General features: G+C 37.2%; 2 protein-coding genes across 2 annotated transcripts in view; both read right to left on the reverse strand.

Annotated features, from left to right (window-relative positions):
• Positions 1 to 12,145, reverse strand: part of TMEM196 (transmembrane protein 196) — a 332,570-nt gene extending 320,425 nt beyond the window's left edge. Inside the window, exon 1 of the mRNA XM_057549496.1 lies at positions 12,083 to 12,145. The gene's annotated coding sequence lies outside the window, so the exon portion shown is untranslated. The remainder of the gene's footprint in view (positions 1 to 12,082) is intronic.
• A 174-nt stretch (positions 12,146 to 12,319) lies between these two features.
• The window catches only part of MACC1 (MET transcriptional regulator MACC1), a 265,107-nt gene continuing 251,133 nt past the window's right edge, over positions 12,320 to 26,293 (reverse strand). Inside the window, 2 exon segments of the mRNA XM_007183917.2 lie at positions 12,320 to 12,383; positions 21,406 to 21,627. Coding sequence (XP_007183979.2) covers positions 21,415 to 21,627 — 213 coding nt within the window. The 3' untranslated portion in view covers positions 12,320 to 12,383; positions 21,406 to 21,414.

Here is a 26,293-nt window from a genome sequence, read left to right on the forward strand (position 1 = left end):
TACAGACAGAACCATGATGTAAAAACAGAAGTCAGTTATCAGTTCTGTGTAGTTTCCTTTCACTCAAAAATAGTACTGTTTGTTTGTTCTTCCTTGTAAAAGGCAGCACAAAAGAGGGGATGGCAGCTTTTCAAAGATTTGATTAGTTTTGTGGATTAGTGAGCCAGCTAAGTGAATAAAATGATGGGTATGGGACTAAAAAGGAAACACTAACTCAGTTTGGATTCTAAATCAGATTTCTGAGATCACCTGACTCAGCTCAGTGAAAACCCTCTTCATTCAAAATCCTTTTACACCAAATAACATGAGAAATTTGAGTAACTATAAAACAAAACAAAAACAAAAACTTAGATGTTGGAAGGATATGTTCACAGGTGTTAGCAAAGGGAAGTTGTGATCATCACACAAACAAAATGTTAATAAATGTGGACAACGGCATGGGCTGGGGAAACACCATACATACCTCTTTAAATTGGCTGGGCTGAATAAAAGAACTGCATGTGAATCTGTTCTGCTCAAAGCAGTCCTCTCTCTTGGCCAGCTGAAGTCTTGGGTTTTTATTTCAATTATTTGAGATCTGAATTTCCTCTTTATATTTTCTAGAGAATAATAGTAAAATATTAAATATCACTGCTGCTGTTTATTTTATCAAAAGAGAGGAAAGGGCAAGGTGATGGGAATATGGATATCTTTAATTCTGTGTGCCACACACATAGATGACCCTTTTTGATTATTTTGCTAAGTACTTTACATGAATTATCTTGTTAATCCATACAATAATCCACTGATTATTTCCTATTTTTACAAATAAGAAAATAGTCTTAGAGAAGTTAAGTAACATGCCAAAATAAACTCAGTAGCTTATAGGAGGCAGAGGCCAACTGAGATCCACCTGCCTGTGAACCTTTGCTTATTGCAGTTTACCACATTGTACAGTCAGCTAGAGAGACCCTGGATAAACTCCTCTGGGGTCTCATTCCTACAAGGACCTAATGGCTAGCCTTCCAATAGATGCTGCCTTCCTTCTAGAGGGGAAGGCATTGACCATTCTAGACAACAATGGTAGGCAGTAAGCCTCTGCTCCAGGCTTACTTCCTCCTTTTGTGAGGGTTGAATGATTCCTCTGGTTCAACCTAAGAAGCATAAGACCATTGCCTCACTGAGCAGGAGATCAGTAATGAGTATGCAGAAAGATTCCTGGCAGAGAGGATTAAAAAGTAAATAGCATGTTTGGAAAGAGTGTTTGAGCTTTAGAACAGAATGGAATTCATACTTTTAAGTGGAGGAATGTAAAATTTTGGCACATAAACTTCTTGCTTAAGAAAGAAGTTATCAATCCATGCCCCAAGTTGTAAATAATTAAGCCAGATTCTTCCCAGAACCCAGAGCCTTCCATGTTGGTGATGAAAGCACTCAGGACTTTGTTATTCCAGTCTGTTAACTAGCACTGACAATGGCTGGGAAAAGACTAAGATAACAAAGGACACCGGGACTTAGCTAAGTTCCCATGTTGTTCATTGAATCATTTTTGTTCCAGCTCAAGCTCCAACGCTGCTGTGTCTCATCCCCCATCTCCTAGATTAGTTATAAAACTCACCACCTAGCTCTTCATCGACAGAGCTTTTTGTGAATTAGTAATTATCTTATGTACTTTGTTTTTTATTTCTCAACTGCATTCTTAACTCCTCAAGGCCCAGGACCAAGAGCCCCAGGTCTCTTCTATCCAGGGATGCAATGAAATAGTGTGAAAGTACTTTATATGCAATAAACCAAAATAAAGCATTTGGTATCATAAGCTTTCACAAGCCTACCATGGTTCTGGGCAAATTGAATCAGAGCATTTTATCACAGCAAAAAAAGAGCTGAGCCATCTCACATTTTCAAAGCACTGTTCTAAGGGCTATGCTTGTATTATTTTATTCAGTCCTCACAAGCACCCTGTAAGGAAGGGATGAGAGTCTGCCCCACTCTGACCTCAGAACCTACTTCCTAAACATTCTGCTGCTTTGCCTCCTATTGAGAGGACCCAGAGCTAGGAAGAATTTCAAGTCTTCAATTTACAGATGAAGAGGCAAGATGCAGAGAAGGTAACTGTCTTGCTTATGGTCAAACTACTATTAAATGGTAGAACTGAGCTAGAACCTAGTTTTCTGGTCCTAAGCTCAGACTTCTTTCACTACAGCATACCTCCCTGTATGGGAGGCAATCCATATACTATGTAATTTGTATGCAATTTTAATATTTTCGAGGAAAACTGTAGTGATCTTGAAGTTTCTCAGTCCCTGGTATATTCAGTTCATGGCTTATGAGTTATCCTTTATAAAATAGTAATACATAACAACCAATTGTTTTAAAGGTAGCATCCTTATCACTGTATGTTGATTGAATGAAAGTGTATTTTTCAACTACCAAGTGGAGAGGGTAACCAAGAGTGGTGAGTGATTTGAGATTCTGCTTAGTGAGGCATTTTAAGCAAGATTCTGCTTGATGAGGAATTGTGCTAGGATTTTTCCTAGCAGAAAAATAGGAGTTTAGGCTTTCCTTTGTTTTTGTTTTAATTTTAAATTTATTTTTACTTATCAAGTATTTCAAACACAGAGTACAGAATATATTGTTCATGCAAGCATCTATATGCAGAACTAGATTAAACACATGTTAATATGTTGCTACATATGGTTCAAAGCTCCATTTAGAAAAAATTAAAATGTAATAGAAACAGCCAATGACCCACTATTCATCTGTTTCTTCCTTTCTCTAAATGTGATCGCTCTTCTGAATTTGTACTTTTACTACATATGTACACATGTGATCATAAATAATATATCATAATTTTATATATTTAGAATGTATATGAAGGGCTACATACTTTATGAATCCTTTTTTGACTTACATTCTTTTCTCTCTCAACATTATGTTTTTGTTTTAGCTTTTAGTTAGAAAGCATTTTTTTTAGTTAGAAAGGATTGTCCTTAGGTATATAAATTACATCCTTAGGTGTTCAGGCATATGAGAAGTGTGAGCATAAGATATGACTATAAATTTAAAAAAAAAATATTTAAATAGCAGATCCCCATAAGGCAAAGTCTATTGTATATCTTAAATTATATATTTTGTAATGTTTAATGCAGGTGGTATACTTCTAAACTAAAAGATGAGAAATTAACATAATAAAATTGGAGTGGAGATGTAACAGTAGCATTATGCAGAGAATCAAGCTGTAAAACATCATTAGAGAATCTAGGAAAAGGGGGAACCACCAAGAAGTGTAGAAAATTCCAAGTGCTCTCAGATCCCAGTCCTGCTCAGCCCTTAGGCTTATCACCCATTCACTGCCTGTGCCTCTTCATTACTCCTGTTCCCACCTGCCTTCATCTTCTGTGCTTACAAAGCCTCTTTATCTTCCCTTGGCACAGTTCTGAGTTTTAGCCCTGGCAGGAGATGCCAGTGGAAACTCCTTCTCTTCCTTTCCCTTGAAACCTTGCCACCCAACGAAACCTCCTAACAAGTCCCCCACCTGCCTCAAGAGCTCTCCTGCAAACATCCTCCCTTTAATGACAAATTATTTTACACTTCTTACTTGTTGCCTTATTCATGTATTTGGTCTGACAAAACTCCTCAAAACACTTTATTCTTTAGGAATGACCTGCCTTGCTGGGTGATAAGCTTTTCAATACTTACACTGTTGAAATAAAATCTGATGATCAAATAGCGGGCTTCTTTCAATTGTAAGTTTTCTGATCCATGCTTCCAATGAGTTATGATATATTTTCTGGGTCAAGTGGTTCTAATAATTATGCCCAATATGAATGTGACTGATATTCACACAAATTGCTCTACCAGTGAATTTATCCAACCCTCTTGGAAATCATGGCATTGATCCAGCACCAGACAAGAAGCATAAAGAGAAATTTCAATCTATCATTACTACCAAAAGGAAGACATAATGACAATAACAAGACTTCAAAGTAGGTATTCTATTAGATTTTTTTCATAAAGTGCTATAAACAATAAAAAGTATGTTTTTGTATGGAAAATAAAATTGTTTATATAAATAGCCTATTAAAAACATCAAAAATCTATTGTACTACAGATTTCCATTTAAAACTTGCTATAGTATGTAGACAGATTGGAATGGGCTGTCCTATAGTATAATCCGATATAATGTATAATTTTAGATAATCAATTCATAGATATGCTTTGATAGTCTACAATTTTATTTGTTAGAGTGCTTTAGGGAGACGTATTACATTGACCCTTCTTGCTCCAGAGATTCTTTCCAAATACCTTATCCAATGTCCCAGAAAGTATTTTTTATATCCCAATCATTAAAATGTTTATTTTTCTTCTAAAGAGAGGAAAAATTGTCAAAGTCACACCTTCACAGTTAATTATAACTGGGCCTTTCTCAAGGTCTTTTCCTGTACGAAGTACTTAGTTACAGAATTATTTCTACTTGAGCACTGTTTAGGCAGCGTTACAGTTTTTCTAAGACATTTTTAAACACTGGAATATTTTGGAAATACAATCTCCCTTATTAATGTAAGAGCCCTGCCCGTAAACTTGAGTTAATTCTGTTGAGTCAGGACTTACTGATAGATTCCTGAATTTACCCAGAGCTTTAAATGTTGTGTTCCAAGTGCCCTTTGCTCCCAAGGAATCAAGGAGTGCATTAATGTAGTTGTCACTGCAATATTTAATAAGGAACCTTGTGTAAGATTTTAGAAACTTTCCATTTGAAGGTGTTTTTTGCTTCTAAATAATACAGACACTATCAATATACAATGGGGCTGAGAAGGCAGGAAAGCTGGTCGATTGTACTTATTCTGCATTCTCAGCACATAGAAAAATGGAATTTAAGAAGTAGGTAGTCCAGAGAGAAGAAAAGTCTTCCAAGTCTGCTGTTTTTACTATGTGCAACAGTTGAAATTAACTGTCAAATGAGCTTTGAATCTAGCTAAGTATAAATATAAAAAAGAACAACTTATGGTTAACACAAGCATATCTGTTATTATGCCACAAACCACAGGAGGAGCAACAGGAATGAACTGCAGTAATGATGGCAAGCGGTCTCACTACTTTTCATGTTAGTATGTTGTGTAAATACTTTAAGATAGTAAACATTCATTCAAGGCCTTTCTACATGTCAATTGAGGTGTTGACCAATTGTTTTTTTCTGCTATGTCTATAATTATTTGCTTGCATGTCTAGTCCTCCACTAGACAGAAAATGATGTCAGAATACAAAGATTTTCTCTGTTTGTGTTCCATGCCCTGCACAGTACTTTAGACATGATAGACAAGCAATGAACATTGTTTCCTCAGAAGTAGATACTTCATATATTGTTCTAAGAATAATAGGTCTACTTCTTTTTGACAATGAGAAAAAAAGAATAAGAGGATAAGGAGGAGAAGGAGGAGGAAGAGAATGAAAAATAAGCAGAGGAGACTGATCCTGACAAGACAGTCATAATAAAACAATAAATTCCCATTTAAATTTATTTGGATCATTTCTCACTCATATGGTGCTTGACTTAGCACAAATTAGTGTTTCTTGAATGCTAATTAATAGTGTGGTTGATAACTGTAACCATATGAAGTCATGGTCATGTTCTAGGTAATCTTAGAAGGATTTCCAAAAACTGTTTGCAAAGATCACAAAGTTAGACGCAAAAGCTTTTCAAACCTTCTTCATGTTTTAAACTTAATGTGCAGAAGAAATCAATCAAGATGGCAGAGTAGGAGGACATGGAACTCACCTCTCCCCATGAACACATCAAAAAAGCATCTACATGTGGAACAATGCTCACTGAAAACTAACTGAAGAATGCAGAAAGACTTCTGCACAACCAAGACTGTAAGAAAGATACACACAGAATCAGGTAGGAAGGGAAGAGAAGTGATCAGGTCAGGAGCTGTGCTCCTGGGAGGGGGCTCAGAGGAAAAGGGAGGTTACGTGGGCAGAGATCCTCCCTGGGGGGTGAGCAGTTTGAGCCACTTATTGGGTGCCCCAGCCCTGGGGTCCTACACAGGGAAGATGAGTCCCCTACGCTGGTTGGCTGGGACTAACAGGAGGGCTATCAGAAGGCTGGGCTTTGCTTGTGAGGAGCATGTGCGTGCTGTCTTGCTCCTGAGGCAGGACGGAGAGGGCAGATTGAAGGCAGCTCCAGTGGCTGCTTGGTTTCCAGTGACTGCCCTGGCACATGCCCAAGCCTGAGCAGAATGAACGGTCAAGCCCCATCACTCCATGTCCCAGCCCTGCACTGTACCTAGGCTGCCAACACCAGAGAGAGAGCTCGGCTGTGGGATGCAGAGGCGACTTGGACCCAGAACAGTGTCTGGGTGGGGTGGGGGTGGCAACTGCTGGCACATATTTAGGCAGTGCATCAGAAGCAGCCTGGAATTCTGATGGTGGCTGGTCCACCATAACCTGCACCCTGAAAAATACTAAGACCATGTGGGCCCCACCTGCACTGTGGTGAGACTTCACAACAGGGCAGGGATGGTGGAGATTGGAGGGATTGATCAGCTGTGTGGAATAAAGGGGACTCAGATGTGAGGCTGAGTCTAAACCAGGTGAGGGCAACAATTGCTCATGCCTACACAGGTGGCACATTGCATGCAGCTTGGACCACTGCAGCTGACACACCATAGCCCATGCCCTATCATGAGAGCACTTGCACGGGCCCCTCTTGCTTCAGCACTTCTCCCCTCTGAGCTAAGAGTCCCAGTGCTTAGAGAGGAGATAGCACATACTTAAAGGGAACAGAGCTAGCTCAGACCTGACCCTCAGGGCTTCTGCTCCAGCAACTTGGGATCTGCCCTGCCCCCAATAGGATGGTTACAGCCACTGAGCAGAGGGGAAGCCCTGCCCCAAAATCAGTTCCAACTCTAGCCACTCTATCTCCAGCCCCACCGCCTACCAAGGTGATGGGTGCAGGCATAACCTGAGGAAAGACATGACTTGCATCCACATCAAATCTAGCTTTCCAACCAAAGAGACTGGGCACAAGCAGTCTCTATAGGGACACTCCTACATAAGAACACCCTTTCAAGTCTGCAATGGGTAACCGTTTAACCTAAATTCATAGAGACAGAGAAAGTTAAGCAAAATGAGAAGGCAGAAGGACTGGTCTCAATTGAAAGAGAAAGAGAAAACTCTTGAAAAAAGAAATAACAAAACAGAAATAAACAATTTAACAGATAAATAATTCAAAACACTAATAATAAGAATGCTAACTGAATTAGGGAAAAGAATAGATGAACAAACTGAGAATTTAATAAGGAACTAGAAAATATAAAAAAGACCCAATCAGAAATGAAGAATTCAGTAACTAAAATAAAAAACATACTAGCAGGAATGAATAGCAGACTAAGTGATACAGAAGAATGCATAAGTGATCTGGAATAATGCAAATCACCAATCAGAAGAGCAAAAAGAAAAAAATTTACATGAAAACAGTTTAAGAGATTTTGGGGATAACATCAAGCAAAGCAATATTTGCATTATAGGGGTCCCAGAAGAAGAGACAAAATTGGTGATTGAAAATGTATTTGATGAAATTATGGCTGAAAACTTCTCAAACTTGAAGAAGGAAACAGATATCCAGGTACAGGAAGCACAGAGGGTCCTAAATAAGATGAACCTAAACAGACCCATGCCAAGACAAATCATAATTAACATGGCAAAAGTTAAAGATAAAGGGAGAATTCTAAAGGTATCAAGAGAAAAACACAGAGTCATACAAAAGGGAACCCCCCATAAGAATATCAGCTGATTTTTCTGCAGAATATTTGCAGGCCAGAAGGGAATGTCATGATATATTCAAAGTACTGAAAGGGAAAAAACCTGCTACCTAGGATAATCTACACAGCAAGACTATCATTTAGAATAGAAGGAGAGAGAAAGAATTTCTCAGACAAGCAAAAACTAAAACAGTTCATCAATACTAAACTTACCCTAAAAGAAATGTTAAAAGATCTTCTCTAAGTGGAAAAGAAGTAAGAATCTATAAGAAAGGGAAAATCCCACTAGGAAAGGCAAGTATAGAGTAAGGGCTGAGGATCAACCATTTAAATAAGCTAGTATGAAGATTAAAAAACAAAAAAATGTAAAAGTAACTATAATTATAATAAACAGTTAAGGGATAAGCATGAAGATGTACAATATGACATCAAAAACACAAAACATGGGAGAGCAGAGTAAACAATGTAGCTCTTTTAGCATATGTTTGAACTTAAATGACTACCAGTATAAAACAAGTAGATATAGTTATAGGTCAACACATATGAATCTCATGGTAACCAGTAATCAAAAACCTACAACAGATACACAAAAACTAAAAAGAAATGAACACAAGCATACTACTAAAGAAAATCATCAAACCACAAGGGAAGAAACAAAAAAAAAAATAACAGAGAAGAACTACGAAAACAACTGGAAAACATGCAGTAAAATGGTGTAAGTACATACCTATCAATAGTTAATTTAGATGTCAATGAAATAAATGGTCCAATCAGAAGACATAGGGTGGCTGATTGGATAAAAAAACATGACAAGACCCATCTATATACTGCCTACAAGAGACTCACTCCAGAGCTAAAGACACACATAGACTGAAAGTGAGATGATGGAAAAAGATATTTTATTCAAATGGAAACAACAAGAAAACAGGAGTGGAAATATTCATATAGACAAAATGGATATTAAAATAAAGGCTATAACAAAAGACAAAGAAGGGCATTATATAATGGTTAAGGGACCAATAGAAGAAGGGAATATTACACTCATTAACATGTATGCACCTAATACAGGAGCACCTAAATATATAAAGCAAATATTAACAGAAATAAAGGGAGAAATTGACAATAATATAATAATAGTAAAGAATTCTAACACCCCACTTACATCAATGGACAGATCATTCAGAGAGAAAATCAAAAAGGCAACAGTGGTCTCAAATGCCACAATAGACCAGTTGGACTTAATGGATATCTATAGGACATTCCATCCAAAATCAGCAGAATACACATTCTTTTCAAATGCACATGGAAAGTGCTCCAGGATAGATCACATGCTAGAACACAAAACAAGTCTTGAAAAATTTAAGAAAATAGAAATTATATCAAGCATTTTTTTCCCCAATCACAACAGTATGAAACTAAAAATCATGAAGGCTAAACAACATGCTACTAAAAAAACCAATGGGTCAGTGAAGAAATCAAAGAAAAATCAGAAAATACCTTAAGGAAAATGAAAATGAAAACAACTTTCCAAAATCTATGGGATTCAGGAAAAGCATATCTAAGAGGGAAGTTTATAGCAATACAGACCTTCCTCAAGAAAGAAGAAAAATCTCACATAAACAATCTAACCTACCACCTAAAGGAATTACAAAAAGAAGAACTAACAAAGCCCAAAGTCAGCAGAAGGAAGGAAATGATAAAGATCAGAGTGGAAATAAATAAAATAGAGACCAAAAAACAATGGTAAATATCAATGAAACCAAGAGCTGGTTTTTTACAAGAAAAACAAAATTGATACATCTTTAGCCAGGCTCATCAAGAAGAAAAGTGAGAAGACCCAAATAAACAAAATTAGAAACAAAAAAGGAGAAGTTACAACCAATATCACAGAGATACAAGAGATCATAAGAGACCATTACAAACAGTTACATGCCAACAAATTGGACAACCTCGAAGAAAAGGACAGATTTCTAGAAACATACAACCTGCCAAGACTGAATCAAGAAGAAATAGAAAATTCGAACAGACAGATCACTAGTAGTGAAATTAAATTTGTAATTAAAAAACTCCCAGCAAACAGAAGTCCAGGACCGAATGGCTTCACAGGAAAGAATTCTACCAAACATATAAAGAATAGCTAATACCAATCCTTGTTAAACTACTGCAAAAAATTGAAGAGGACAGAACACTCCCAAATTCATTCTCCAAGGCCACCATTACCCTGATACCAAACCCAGACAAAGATCACACACACAAAAAAGAAAATTACAGGCCAATATCTGTGATGAATATAGATGCAAAAATCCTTAACAAAATACTAGTAAACTGTATCTAATAATATATAAAAAGGATCATATATCATGATTAAGTGGGATTTATTCCAGGGTTGCAAGGATGGTTCAATATTCACAAATAATCAATGTGATACAACACATTAACAAAAGGAAGGATAAAAATCACACGATCATCTCTTTAGTCACAGAAAAAGCATTTGACAAAATTCAACATCCATGAAAAGATGCTCAACATCACTAATTATTAGAGAAATGCAAACCAAAACAACACTATCAACTCACACCTTTCAGGATGACTATCATCAAAATGTCTACAAATATCAAATGCTGGAGAGGGCGTGGAGAAAAGGGAACACTTGTACACTGTTGGTAGGAATGTAAATTGATACAGCCACTATGGAGAACAGTATGGGGGTTCCTCAAGAAACTAAAAATAGAACTATCATAGGATCCAGCAATCCCACTCCTGTGTATATATCTGAAAGAAAAAAAATGAAAACACTAATTCAAAAAGTTACGTGCACTCCAGTGTTCATAGCAGCACTACTTACAATGGCCAAGATATGGAAGCAATCCAAGTGTCTATCAACAGACAAATAGATAAAGAAGATGTGGCATATATATGCAATGGAATATTACTCAGCCATAAAAAGAATGAAATTCTGCCATTTGCAACAATGTGGATGGACTTATAGAATATTATTCTTGGTGAAATATGTCAGACAGAGAAAGACAAATACTGTATGTTATCACTTAACGTGGAATCTAAGAAATAAAACAAATGAATGCATATAGCAAAACAGAAACAGACTCACAGTTATACAAAACAAACTAGTGGATGCTGGTGGGGAGAAGGAAGGTGGGATGGGCAAGATAGGGGTATGGGATTAAGATACAAACTACTATGTATGAAATAGGTAAGCAACAAGGATATATCGTATAGCACAGGGAGTTATAGCCATTATTTTGTAATAATTTTAAATGGATTATAATCTATAGAAATATAGAATCACTACGCTGTACACCTGAAACTAATATAATATTGTAAATCAACTATAGTTCAATTAATTAGTTAATTAAATGTGCAAATGATTATGCCTAATACTGGCCTTTATAAACTAAAATAACCACTCTGACAAATACCCTTCCCATAAACTGCTCAGTAAAGTCGCAAATTTTTTTGACCATTGTATCTTTTTGACTGAACTGAGTTAATAATTGGTGTGCTTTGTAGTCAGAGAAACTGATAATTAAGTAACACACTTACAGATAATCATTTCAAAGATTACCCACATCAAAGTGGCATGAGTTTTATCAGGTCTGGTCCTCAGCCAAAACTGTAATTAGCAAGGTTTGCATTCATTATCTCTCCCTATCAGCTTCTGCACTTGTACTTACTTTAAGTTTTGCCCTTTTCTCAAGACAGTCTGTCCCCAAGTCAGTGACACATTTTTGATACTCTCCATGTCTCCCTTCACCTATAAAAATATCCCATGTCCTTCGCTAACAAAGGTTTAACTATTGTGATTATTTGAGCTATGGTGCAAAATGCATGATAATGACTGAAAGTGTTATCCTTCCCAGTTGCCGCTTTTATTTTTAGCACTGTCTTTCAGTGTTTTATACCTGGGGTGACCAACTGTTTCAGTTTGCCTGGGACTTTCCTGGTTTCAGCAATGGAAATTCCAAGTCTCAGGAAACCCCTCAGTTCCAAGCTTATTTACCCTAACTGCCCTGAAAGGACTGTAAAAAATGACAGCTAGGGAAGACTTTTTAGCCTTCTCTCTCAAATGCAGTTCCCAGTTGGAGATTTTTCTGCTGCTTCTCTCAGATCTCTCTTCAGGATGATGTACTTGACCCCCCTCAGGATACCTTCTCTTTCCTCCCCACCACACTCTTCAAGACAGATTTCCCAGATTTGCTCCTCGTGCTTTCTGGGTGGTCTAAGCCTTCCATTATTTTAGTTTGCTCAATAAAAGACATTTGCCTTCCTAGGCATCTCAGTGCTCACAAAAAAAGGGTCCAGATACATGTCATAATCCTTACCCACAACACTCTGTTCTTTGTCTTCACGTTGCCCACCTGCAGAAAGAGCATTCCTTATCTGAAGCACTCAGATCCTATAATAACAACAAAGAAAACCCAAGGGAAATCATCTATGAGTATGTTTATCTACACCAATATTTTTCATTAGTTCTAATAAGCAGAATTTGATGATATGTCTTGCCTGAAGTAAAAGGACAATGTAGTGAAAAGGTTCCAGCTGTCTAGGTTTGCCATCTCAATACAATTCTATTCATTCTGTGGCTCTGGAACATCCATCATTTCTCAGGCATCTATGATTTGCCTGTGATAGAGAAGCAAGGAAGAAAAAATTTTAAAAGGCTCATTGTGGGATTGTTTAAAATGCATTCAAACAAAGTAGTTGATTTCACTAAATTGAAAAAAATTTGACCATATCATTTCTGTTATGGATTTATGGCTGGATTGTGTCCCCGAAAATTCATATGTTGAACTCCTAACCCCCAGTGCTTAAGAATGTGATTGGATTTGGTGATAGGGTCTTTCAAAAGGTTATTAAGTTAAAATGAAGTCACTAGGGTAAAACTTAATCCAATATGAGAAGAGATTAGGACATAGACACATGTACCGAGATAAAACCACGTAAAGACACAGAGAAGATAACCATCTACAAGCCAGGAGACAGGCCTAGAACAGATCCTTCCCTCATGGCCCTCAGAAGAAACCAACCCTGCCAAAGCTTTGATCTTGGACTTCTAGCCTCCAGAACTGGGAGAAAATAAATTTTTGTTGTTTAAGCCACCCATTCTATGGTACTTTGTTATGGCGGCACTAGCAAACTAATAAAATTTTCTGGTGGATAAATACAGAAATACTAAGTGGTCAAAATGAGCTCTCATTAAATACAGATTTAGAACCTTGCTCATGGCAAGAACCCAGGGCGTATGGATTAATTACTTGCATGGGTTTGCAGCTCTCACATCAGAACTTGGACTGTTATCCCTAGGCACACAGTAAACTTCTCAGCAATCCAAAAGGAAATAAATAGAAAGGTTCTCTAAGAGTATGGATTTTTTTCTTCCAATCTATCAGTGAAACCTCTTGAAAATAGCTTTAGGAATGTAACATCAAGCACTGTCTCATCTTCTCATGGATAACCTTGATCAATCATCTTTTACTTCACCACAACCCACAGCATTCCACTCCACCCGAAAAACAACAGTATGATAGTCTTTCCTGAAGAGCATTTCTCCACTCAGAGTAAATCATAAGTATAACTGAACACATATTAAACACATATTATACAGGAACTATGTATTAAGAAAGAAAATGTTTATAGGTTCTTAAAAATGGACACGATGAATTGTATAATATGAGCTTTATCTTAATAAAGTTGTTCTGTATATAGAACAAGCAAATAAATACACCACCTTTGTCAGGGTATCCCTTTTGTATCATTTTGTCCTATTTTTCACTGATGTCTTAGAATCATCTAATTTACTTTGCTGTTCTACTTTCCCCTTGGGCAGCATTTAGAGGTTATTACTGATTCAAAAGTGGAGATAAAGGTCTCCAATGAAAAGTCAGATGGCTGAGAAAGATAGAAATACCCCTGACCTTGGACTTCCTTTCATAATTTCATTCAGAGAATGTTCAAAGGATTGTGCCGTGATGTTTTTCACGGACGGGTGATACTTGCCACTCAATCTTTACAATTTTCTCAATCAGGCACTCTGGGAACTCCTCCTCTATCCCTCTCTCCCAGTCAGCTTCTTTCTGGCAGCAGTTGGGGTGCACTGACTAGGTTACAGGTCCTGCCTGAGACTGAACAATTAGGAGTAATAGGAGATCTACCACTGGACCTCCTGGGTCAGGTGAACTCACAGTCTTGATGGGGTTTTAGATGGCTCTGTCATGTCATCAGCAATTTATAAATCGGTATGTAAAGGGTAGATTGCCGGTGAGGTTTCACTTACTTAGCGTTTGATTTAGTGCAGAAGTTTATAGAAGCAGGCCCACTGCCCAGTCTCGTGAGAAGGACTCAGATGACTAGATTCTTGAATTACACTTGAGGGAAAAAGTTTTCCTGGTACAGGAAAAATAGTTCTGAGGTTATCTCACATCACATTTTTAATGGAAAATTGCTGTTGACGTCCCCAGCACCAGCCTCCTCCCAATTCCAGGAACAGATCTCAATTTCACCTGGTGACCAGTGACTCCCAAACCCAGTGGTTTGAATGAGGGGGGAGGTTGTCAAGGAAGGAGCTTGTGACCCAGGTCTGACCAGTCAAAGGATTGCTGGTTACAGCCCTTAGTGACTGGCTGAGGGAGAAGCACAAAACCTGAATTGGTCTAATCAGAGGTACTCTTCTTCTGGGGTTATAGGGAAATACTCAGTATTGCCCTACCTATCAATCAAAGTTTACTCAGAAAAGCAGGACCCTCAGCAATGATATACAATAAGGATTTATTGCAGTGATTTGACCTGACACATATGTGAGAGCTGGTCAAAGTCTTGGCCTGGCGCTTTCTTCTGTCTCTGGTGTGGAGCCAGAAGTCATAGGTCAGGATGAGGGAAAGAAAAGATGAACACCTGACTGAGGAAGAGCAGGGACAACTGGAATCTGCATTTGTCAGTTACTCGCACCCTTGTTGGTGCCTCCCTTTCTCCAAGCCTGCAACCTTGCTGCTGTGGATAACCCTCAGGACAAGTGGTGCTCTGGCTGCAGACGCCCACCAACAAGCTGAGTCAGAAGCTGCAAGAGAGCCTAACCTACATCCACCTTCCAAGAGTCACAGTGGCTATTGCTCCACAGCGACCTTCCAACTCTTCCACAGATTTCTCTTGTAGCTAACCCTACCCAGAAATATTCAGTGAAGAGAATTCTGGGAAACATAGTTTAGTTTCGCCAAGTCGACACATTACAAAGCCACCACAGCCTGAAACTGGAACATGGAGAAATATGAGGTGGGAGCTGCTGCAGCCATCTTGCCCCAGGGAGAGCCCAGAGCTGCTGGGCTGCTTTGTGGAGCCCAAGGATTAAAGTAACATAATCAAAGTCAGAGAAGAGTGAAAAACAAATGAGCAATTTGATCACACCCTTCAAGCCCTGAATCCTGGAATGCCTGAAACTACCCCTGGAGTTTTCAGTCGTGAGAGACAATAAATTCTTTGTGCTTAAGCCAGTTTGAAATAGGTTTTCTGACACTAGCTCCCGAAAGACTGCTAAATGACAATCTTAACACAGAGCTGCTGTGTTTGCTCTTGCTGAGGTTTCTTAATAGTTTTAAGGAACAGTCTTTAGTAACGTTAAATCCATCCTGGAGGAAGCCAAGCAACAGTTAATTTGTATCTTATTATTAATCAGATAAGGAGAATCAATGAAAGATATTTTCCATTTTTAAAAAGACCAGCAAAAAGAGAGAAAGTTTCCATTGTTCCTTTCATTAGACCACAATCAAACTTTTTCCTATCTCTCCTCCACACTTTCCTTGCTTTCCACCATGATGTAAGGGGACTGAGTGAGCGCTGAGTACATATTTTCTGGAGTAAAAGAGTATATTTTCCTCTTATAATGGATTTTTCTACTATACTAAGAAAGAGTGTGGCAGATAATTCTATTATGCCATTTAACATAATAAGTGTAAGGTCAACATTATACCAAACTTGTCAACCCCAAATTCTGCTTAAATGATTGACTTTGGCAGAACCAGTTTCAGTAAAATGGGTAATATCATCATGGCTAAGTTTGATTTTCAACTACTAATCATATTTATATAAATACGTTAAATGTCTCAGCACATTCCAAGGGTTTAAGTGTCAACTTATATATTAGGAACATTTAAAATCTGCTTCCAAGCCCAAAAGGAGAGTCTCAAATGTATCTAAGAAGGAAAAAGTAAGTCATAGATCCTCCTAGTCACCCAAAGAAGAACAATTAAAAAAAAAATTGGGGCAGAGGATGAGATACGACACATTAATGTCAAAGTGAGGTTGTTCACCTCATCACCCCTGTCAGAGTCACCATCCCTTTAAATGTGGAATTCCTCATTGGAAAGAGAACATCTGTCTACCTTATTAACAAGTGCCTGTGATCACTCTGTAATTCTACAAAGAAGGCGAGGCATAGAGATAGTTGTACTGACCACATTAGAAACATTTTTTGTTTCCAATGGGGAAAAATTAATTCAACAAGACATTTAACAAGTGATGGGCCAGTAAAAACAAGGCTTTCTCCAAAAATATTTTATAGAAACAGTGCATATATTTTGCAAAATCATCTTAACACACATTAAATGTCTCAAGTTATTAACCTATTTTTATTCAAATGTGTTTACATTTTAAATGAGATGTAGAGATATTAATTATTTTAATAAGTTTTATAATAAAAATTATTTTTCAAGCTTTTAGGAAGTCATTATGAAAAAGTTCACTTTATATATATAAATGGAGCCATTATGTAATCTGATTTGCAAGGGATTTTTTGTTTTACAATTTAAAAACTATTTTTTTGATGGAATGACATAAAAATTTGTTACCTAGAAGTAAGGTTTTCTGGTTTAGCAAAGATTCCTTTATTCTTACAGAGATGAAGGAAATTAATGCTGTGGTTCTCAAAGTATAGTCCCTGGACCAGCAGCATCTCTATTACCTGAGAACTTATCAGAAATGCAAATTCTCAGGCACCACCCCAGACCTGCTGAATCAGAATTCTGGGGTGGAGCCCAGAAGTCTGTGTTCCAACAAGCCCTCTAGATGATTCTGCTGCTGCTAAAGTTGAAGAACCTCTGTAGTAGAGGTTGCTTGGTCTAAGGCCTTTGCAACGAGACGGGAGCATGTTTGACAATGTGCTTTGGGTAGCTCCTAGTAAAACCATTGCTGACCTTCTAACTCAGTCCTCATACTCATATTCGAGTTTGTTTTGAATAGTTGGTGGTTTTCAACTATTCAAAATTGTGCATATTGCATAACCAGTTTCAGTAGGCTACGTGAGTGATAAATGAGATAGTATCTGTAAAGTGATTAGTGTGCTTATGTGTGCACGCTATGTGTGCTATGCCTCAAACAGAGGGGACCTTATTTTAATGTAAATAATTGATATTCAAACTATTAGTCTTAGTTCACATTCTTTTCCCTCATAGCAAAATAAATATACAAAACCCACAAAATATCCTACTCATTACACATTCATAGACATTTAAGCCTAAGAGGAATTTCAAGATTACCCAGTTCAAGCCCCTCGTTTTACAGATGAAAAAACTGAAGCCCAGGGAGGCTGAATGACAGGTCAAAAGTCTCTTAGGAAGTAATGGGCAAAGATTAGAAGCCACAGCTTCAACTCCTGGACTAGTATCTTACAGAAGAAGCCATTCATGTTGTACTCACTACTACAACAGCAGTGCTTACTCTGGAATTTTCTCCTTTGCCCTTACTAATTATTATCCAGGACTAATCTCTCTTTCTGCACTCCCTCATGTATAAACTGACACTATTATTCAGAACTGCAAAGCTATTAGATTTAAAGCTTTCTGGCCTATATAAGCCTAGATATACATAAAAACAAAAGGTAAAATATGCATGCAAAAGCCACAAATTTCCATAACATTTAGTGAAATAATGAAATATTGTAGTGTATACGTAGTCACTTTTTATTTTGTATTGTGGACTAGTAAATAAGCATGCAAGAAACCAACTTTCAACAATTATGTTATTTTGAAGAATGTCTTTGGGTTAACCCCACCTCTTTAGAACTTTGGAACTCACTAAATTATACAGCAGCAGATGAAGGAAACTTCATACAGAAGAGGGGGGAAGAAGTATGTACATATAAAAAGAAAAAAAATCTATTTTAATTAGAAAAGCCTTCAGAGACATACTTTTTATTATTCTCCTTTTCCTTTATAGTGCCTTAAATATTCCTTGGACATTAAAAAATTACAGAAAATATAATTTACAGTAGCACAGTATGAAAATTCGTTCTGAAACTTCTAATTATGTATAGCATCGTACGATTTTGAATGTATTTTCTTTATTGTATTTCCTCTTTCTTGCTTGCTTTCTTTTTTTGTTTATTTTTGGCTGTGTGCACGCGGGCTTTCTCTAGTTGCAGCGAGCGGGGGCTACACTTTGTTGCAGTGTGCGGGCTTCTCATTGCGGTGGCTTCTCTTGTTGCAGAGCATGGGCTCTAGCCACGCGGGCTTCAGTAGTTGTGGCACGCAGGCTTCATTAGTTGTGGCTCGCGGGCTTCATTAGTTGTGGCTCGTGGGCTCTAGAGCGCAGGCTCAGTAGCTGTGGCGCACGGGCTTAGTTGCTCCGTGGCATGTGGGATCTTCCCGGACCAGGGCTCAAACTCGTGTCCCCTGCATTGACAGGTGGATTCTCAGCCACTGCACCACCAGGGAAGCCCCTGTATTTTCACATAACATATTCAAAGCTATTTAGTAGCAGCAAAATTTCTTAGACCAACACCATCCATTAATGTAATGCATTCTGTTCCTTCCAGAGACCTGGTCATCCCCAAGTTCAAAACTTAATATGGTATTTTCTACATTACAGGACATGAAAGTGTGCTGTATTCATGACTGGCATGAACAGTTAATGACTCACTATTGCTTGCACCTCATTAATTGGCTACCATATTAAGGCTTTAACAGAAGGAAGTGGAGGATCTGTGGCTTACATAGAAAAATTACTACACTGCAAGCTGAGCACTGAACAAAAATCTCATCCTAATGCATCATTAGGGGAAGAGCCTGAAGAACTGAAAGAACAATCTATGCTTTTTCCAGTTTCGAAATGTTTAAAGAAGTTTTATATTAATGGCTTTTGATGCTTTTAATGATGTCAAGGATGGGATTTAAGTGCCTTATTAATTCCCTTGATTTGCCACCAAATCTTAAAGGCAATTCGTGATTACTGAGCTAATCTTTTCTGATTATGAAAATCCATTATAGGAAGAAAAATATAAAATTCAGAAAAGTGGAAATGATTTATAAAAATGTTAGAATATGTTTAAAAGAACAGAATGTTTGGACATGGGTTTAAAATTCCTCTGAAAGGATTTGTTACAAGATTATAAAATATCTTTGTGTATATTAATATTTAAACCGTTGTTTCATCCTTAAATTACAGAGATCACGCTATTCATTTTTTAAACTCTTCTTAAACTTCCCAACCACAATCACAACAGATGATGCGATAAACCTGAAGTGATTTATTAAATCTTACTACCCTAATCAGCTAGCAAAATCTCTGTCATCTCAGATCTCAGAGCCTGGAAAAACCCAGTTATTAATTCTTTATTATCCTTTCCCGAAATTCTCTGGTTTGCTGACGTGCTAATAAGATTCCAAGAATGTTCTAAAAACAGAAAAATCACCACTAAAAATGATTGTGTTCTGAAGTTACAAATTGTTTTTTTCTTCTCCCTGAATTCATTTTCAACTAAAATAAATTCTGTCCTTGAATGTGTGTACAAAACTCCTTGGGCAGGCTATATTCTCTTATCATCAAATATAAATATTAAAAGCCTTAAAGATCTTAAACCCTAATTCAAATTACCTTTGCCAGCATACCAAATACCCCAGGGTGGGTGTATTAAAAGCTCTAAAAAGATTCTGCTTTTACTTTTTAGCCAAATGGACATGTTTTATTCAGGATCCCTAAATAAAATCCTTATTCAGCTCATCCACATTACCTTTGAGGATATGGCTTTCCTTCCTTCACTCATTCACCCTTTCCAGCCCTTCATCCTGGCTCCCTGCATCTCCTGAGCTCTCCTCCTGCCTGAGGGCTTCAGTGCATTGAGAAACTGCCTCTTCCAACCTCCCCAGACCAGAAGCAGTGTCTAATCTTCCTTCAGGCTCATCATTTCTTTACCAGGGAAAACTTATCTGATCTCCCTGATCTATATGATGTCCCCCAATATCTATATCTCTTAGCTTCCCAGCCTTTCCATTGCAGCTGGTATTGTAGATGCCATTTTAGATTTAACTGTGTATTTTTTTATTATTGTCTCTATCACTTCAGCAGAATTGAAGTCAACGATCATGCTGTTTTTTCCCCATTATTAACCTCAAACATCTATGTGTCTGCCACAGAGTAGGTACACACACTCCATCTGTCAACTGAATGCCAATAAATGAATGACTATCTAAAATACATAAACATTGGCACGCGGCAGAGGATTGAACATAGGAATAAGCACAGACCATCTCTTTATCAACTCTCCAACAGTTAGCATTTATACTGGCCCAAATTTCTATATCATCTTTGTCTTCCAAAAGCTTTAGAAGACACTCTGGTGCACACACACACACACGTGTTTACATGAACACATGAGCATGCACATACACAGATATCAGTGGTTTTGGTGGTTAAGACTACTGCACTCAGCAGTGATAAATCAGGTTTTTAAAAAATAACCCTTGTTTTTAAAAATCTTTGAGAGTTAAAGAACTACTCTGCACTATGATCCCGAAGAAAAAGTCCAAAAGTTAGGCAGGATTAGCTAGGTCTCAAGATGTTGGAGGAAGGTGGTGAAAACTCCAGTTGGTGGGTACAGAGAACAGATTTCTGATAAATCATATGTTCCTTCTGGCAGTTTTTCAAGAGATGGTACAAAAGAGCAGTGAGCTCCAATGAAAATGAAATCATTACCATTTCCCTATAAGTTTTAATATGCATTTTGATTTTTTTAAACTGTATTCCTATGTCTTATGTTTTCTTAAAAATCCAGAACCAAGTTCTGCAAACAGAAAACCTCCTTCACACTGGCTGTAGAGCCCTGAGCATCCTCTCCAGTGCTTAGTTTCTTCACATGAAAAACAACATGTTGTTCATGCTTCAATGCCGGCAAACACCACTGAGAAATAAAAGCGATCAGGCATAGAAAGCCTGTAGCCCTGTCCCTGGCCACAGAGTATTGTTTGCTTCTCCTCTCTCCCTACCTGTCTGCTGGCAAAACTCCAGTGTTCACATTGAGAGTCTCTAGATTATCTGGGTATCTGTGTGATGTAACTATGCTAGCCGTCATTTGTTTTAACTAAAAGAAATTAAAAGTAACTTTGAAAGGGAGAGAGGGCTTTTCTTTCCCTTCTCAGCAACAAAGCAGCTTAATGTTTGCATTTGAAACATATATAAAAATGCATATTTGATTATAAAACCCATCCTTGGATTTTGTGTTAGGCTGTGCTTTCACCAGGAAAAACTATTTTTTCAAACATGAAAAAAAAGTAATACTTTTCGGAGTTTCTTTGTCTTTCACACACACACACACACACACACACACACACACACACACCCCTTTATTTTCCTTTCTTCCCCTACTCCCTCCTCCAAAACATACCCTTCAATTCTATACTTCCTCAGAAGTGGAGAATGCAGTTGCTCTCAAAACCTCTAAAGAATTTACTAGTATTAGAGCTCCAGTTAAGTCTCGCCATTGTTTGGTCACAGGGTTTTTCATTCTGTCCAAAGCTGATTGAAGGTCTTGTAACACATCTCTGTAACTGTTTCCATAGTGAGCACTCCAAGTATAGAGAAAATCACAGGCAGGTTTCCACATCATCTATAAAGAAAAAAAAATTAAACTGGAGTAGTTTGGAAATAAATCAGAGAGGAAAATAGATGCTTTTTAAAAAGGTTTAAAAGCCTCTTAAAACTTAAAAAGAAAATGGAATACCAATTACATATATACTTATTTAATGTCACAGAAAACATGTTTTAATAACTATCACTCCTCTGTTATATTCCTGTGTTTCTAAACCTCAAGATTTAAAAAATAATGACCAGAGGTAGGGCTTTTTATTTTCTTGATTCATGATCTAAACATTGTTCATTGTCTTCATAGGAATACAAAATTCCTTGTGCAATTTTTTGATTGTAACAGATGTTATTGCGATAAACTTTTTGCTCTCTGACAGACTTTTAAGGTTAAAATAATAACTCTTTTATTGTTATGTGTCTGTGGTGATCTTTACCATACCACATATAACAAGAAGGAACTATACAGTATATCTAATGATTTAAGTCATTTTATCTGAGCGAGTCTATAAACAAGGAAAAATGTAGCTTCATGATCAAGTCAAAAGGAAAGCAAAAATATAATTCTCTAATTAAAAATAATTTAATGATACATTTTAATGACCAAAAGAAAGATGGATATTCAATACTTATTATGCTTTCCCTAAGCACCTACCCATACCAATGACCTCATTGTTTCCATAGAAATAAATGTACGCCAAAGAGGAACCTCACATACAAGGGTGTATGTAATGGTAACCAAGGCAACCAGACTCAGAGAGAATAGAGACAAAGGCCGACCAAATAAGACAAATTGTGGAATACACACACACACAGACACACACCCAGGTTAAAATACATTTTCTCTAGGAAAACAACAAAATGATCTCTGCACTTGTAATTGGAATATTTGGAATATAAACTTTGTTACTTGTTACTTATTTGGGTTCACTAAACTAATTCATTTGTGATTTTATCACTTTCAAAGTGAAGGAACACAGATTGATAGCTACATATTATACAGAGTTGCCCTCTTAAAACAGAGCCTCAATTAACAGTAATATCGCATGATAAAGGGCCTTGGGATATAATCCTTCACCTTCCACTGATATCCCCATATACCCTACAATTGAAGTTAAAAGAATGAAATACCTAAATAAGGAGTTCTGTTATGTTTCAATTCAATCTATATGAAAGGCTATGCATCAGGCTCAAAGGATAATTTGATGTTATTTATCCAATTAGCATTCCTGGGGAGCCATGTACACCCATATTTTCACCTCTCTAGACAAAGCTCGAGTCTTCAAGGTATTGAATGGAAGATAATTATCAAAGTTAAACCCTATCTATGTGGTCATAATGCAGCAACAGAAATCATCCCATATTTCTGTATATAAGCTTTATACTCACCAAGCTGATTTATAAAGAACTGTGAATGAGGTGTTCTCTCATCTATTTTTCTGAATATTCACATTGAAACCAAACCTTCCAAAGAGTAAGTCCCACTAATACTCTGCAATGGAAGATGAGTTGAGGCATATTAATAGAGCCTTTTTGGCAGATTCAATCTTGCCTATCACTGCTAAGATGCAAAAAAGCACTAAATGAGTAGATTATTCTGTAGTGGGAATAATCCCGTGACCCACTGTAAAAGCTTTGAGACCTGTATTCTATGTTGCATTCATTTAAAATTCCCTGATGTTCAACTAGCTGTTACGTTATTTTTCAACTTGTTATATATTGTTTAAAATAATAGTGTTTATAGCTAAAGTCTTCTAAGACTTTATTCTAAGCCCCTTACTGACTGAGTCTGATAAAAAGATGTATTTGAAGGTATTTTATGATAAACAGCAACTGAGAGCATTTCAGTACCAAGATAATTGCATAGTATCACAGAAAACAGATGTCTCTTAAGAATTGCAAATGGGTCATTTACAGGTTGTGCACTACAGTGCAGATTCAAAGTACACACCTTCACTAACTTTCCTGGGTAGAAAAGCTCTGCATCACATATCTTGCTGCAGCACAGTGCATAGCTATGTATAGAAAAGGCCTGAGGCATACTCAGTCACGAAGCAGACCCTTGCTGCTGTCAGAAGCAGGAAACACACCAAGGTGATATGGGAATTAGAAACTACAGATTCAGAAGTCCAATGATACATTTACCCACTTACTTAGGCAGAGGGCCACATAATCTCCTCAAGTTTGGCAATTTGTACTGATAGCAGAACAGTATGGTCAGCTCTTGCAATTCAGAGAAATGTGGAAAGATTGCTGAGTCCGGGACCCTAATTAGGACCTCTGAAAGTGTAAAAAGACTTTCCAGGAGTCCTCTGTATTAGTCAGAAATACAAGGAGGCATATTGCCCTACACTCATTGGAGATCCCCTGGAGTCTAAACCATAAGCTACCTAGAAATAGGTACAGTGGCTTTGGGCTAAAAATACTATGGCAATGGTAAACTGCATGATTTATACTAAAATATGAGCACATTTTGCCTCCCATTTTTGCTCCTCTTTGCAGCAAATTAAGCCTGAATATTCCTTCAGCGCAAAATTTGTTCTGCTATATATAACATCATTGGTGGCTCTCAATACAGATGACAGAGAAACACCACTGTAGTACACATACAGTGAAAATATTTGAAATACGTTGTTGTTCATTAATTAATTATTTCACTTATTAAATCAAAATTACTGAGTTACTGCTATAAGGAATTTTGTTACAAAAAGGAATAAAACGTTGATATATAGCGGGGCTCTTGTTTTTAGAAACTTTAAAGCATGGAAGGGAGATAGATACTTGCACAAACACTGGCCCAGTGTATGAATAGACAAGGGTTGATAGTAAATAATGATTAAGAAAAACTCAAAAATTACTTGCACATTCTAATTCAGTATAAGAAAAAAAAGGATAGTTCCATCAACTGAGAAGCACTATGGTGTAACAGAAAGAAAGATGAGTTTTGATTTCAGAATCCTGGGTTGACATCTGATTTCCATTGGGTATTGGATGGGTCAGAGTAAATTTATCAACTTATCTGAGCTTTGAATTTTTTAATCTATAAAATATGGATAATAATCTCCATGTCTGTGTCCAAAGTACCTCATGAAGTGTCTGGCATATTGTTTGCATTTAATGCTTTTCAATAGGATATGGTGGAAAGTGGATTCTTTTTGGGTGAGGGAAAGATAAGCAGTCGGATTTTAGCCTTACTGAGTTTGAAGTAAAAAGGGGCTCTCTCTTATTTCCAATAAGAAATTGGAATAGAGAGATGATCTCCAGGGAGCAGGCAAGGGTTTAGCGTCCCTCGTGCTAAAATGATGGTGAAAAGCATGAGAGTAGAGGAAAATGCCAAGGAGGAAAAAAAAGGGATGAAAAATTTAACCTTTAATTAGGTCTACAGTTAGGGACCACAACTAAGAAAGAGAAGCAATAAAAGGATGGAGAGAAGCTGGTGTCAGAGTAATAGAAAGTGAAGCAGATTGCTTCATGTTGCAAAAGTTAAGGGCTGATAGTATCCCCCAAAGGACATTCAGTGGTTTGCTGGAGCTGGCTCACACCAGCCTATTGTTCATATAGTCTCCCAATTCCACGTTCAGTGACATCACATTGTAAGATTAAAATCATCCATGTTGGGAGTTTTTACACCAAGGAAATGGGCAAAAGCTATAAGTTAGGGCTTTTCCTCCCTTGAAGAACTTGTAAAACATCTACCAGCATGGCACTCACTGAGGACATCTCTTTTCTGTTACTTCTTCTGCTACCTCGAACATCAAGTGATGTGGAAACATGAAAGAAAACTGAGAAAATTCAGGATTTGGGCAATTGATAGGACTTTGGTAACCTTGGAGGAGGCAGTTTCAAGAGAGTGGTGGAAGGCAGACTGCAGGTATGAGCAGGTGCCAAGAACTGGAAGCCACAGAACAAATGGGTCATGTCTGGAATTTGGAAGTTAAAGGAAGAGAGACAAAGCTAGAAGTAGAAGCAGTGGAAAATGAAAGTATGTTTAAAAGGAAAAAGTCTGTATAAAGTAATATTAATTGAAAGGAGAGTTTGGTTTGAATCCTAACTTAGCCAGATGGAGAATTTAGGGTTGTTGAGGACTAGAGAGGTAGCAAACGTAACATACTCAAGGAGAAAAGTTAACTTTCTTTAGACAGAAAATACATAAACACAGACAAACATTAAAATAATTATGGAGTTGGGGCATGTAACTAAGGGGGCAAGTATCAAGAAAAATAGAGAAGGAATGGGTTCAAAAGCATATGTTGTAGTTATGCGCTTGATACACTGATGAAAAATATTAAGAACTATGTTTTGCCTCAATAAGCAAATCTCTGCCAGGCAGAGTAAATACAACTTTTTCTATACTGAGATTGCCTTAACAAAGCCTGATAGAAGTCCAACTTTCATCAATGCAACAGTCTAATCAGTTGTTTGTCATCCTTTGCAGTATAGATATATGACATTTGGACTCAAGTTCTTAAATACTTATATTTTTCTTCAGCATTTTTTTATTTTCTAAGATCATTCTATTTTCGTACTCAGCAAGTGAACATATGTTATCACAGGCAAAGTCACAAAAGGTAACTTCCATACATTAATTAACTACAGATTTTATGAAATTATGTCCAAATATACATACACATTAAGGCCACAAAGGATTCTAAACTTTGTAATAAATTAAAGAGAAAATGAAATCGTTTTCT

This window comes from Balaenoptera acutorostrata, chromosome 7 (genome assembly GCF_949987535.1).
Source record: "Balaenoptera acutorostrata chromosome 7, mBalAcu1.1, whole genome shotgun sequence".
Taxonomy (NCBI): Eukaryota; Metazoa; Chordata; class Mammalia; order Artiodactyla; family Balaenopteridae; genus Balaenoptera; species Balaenoptera acutorostrata.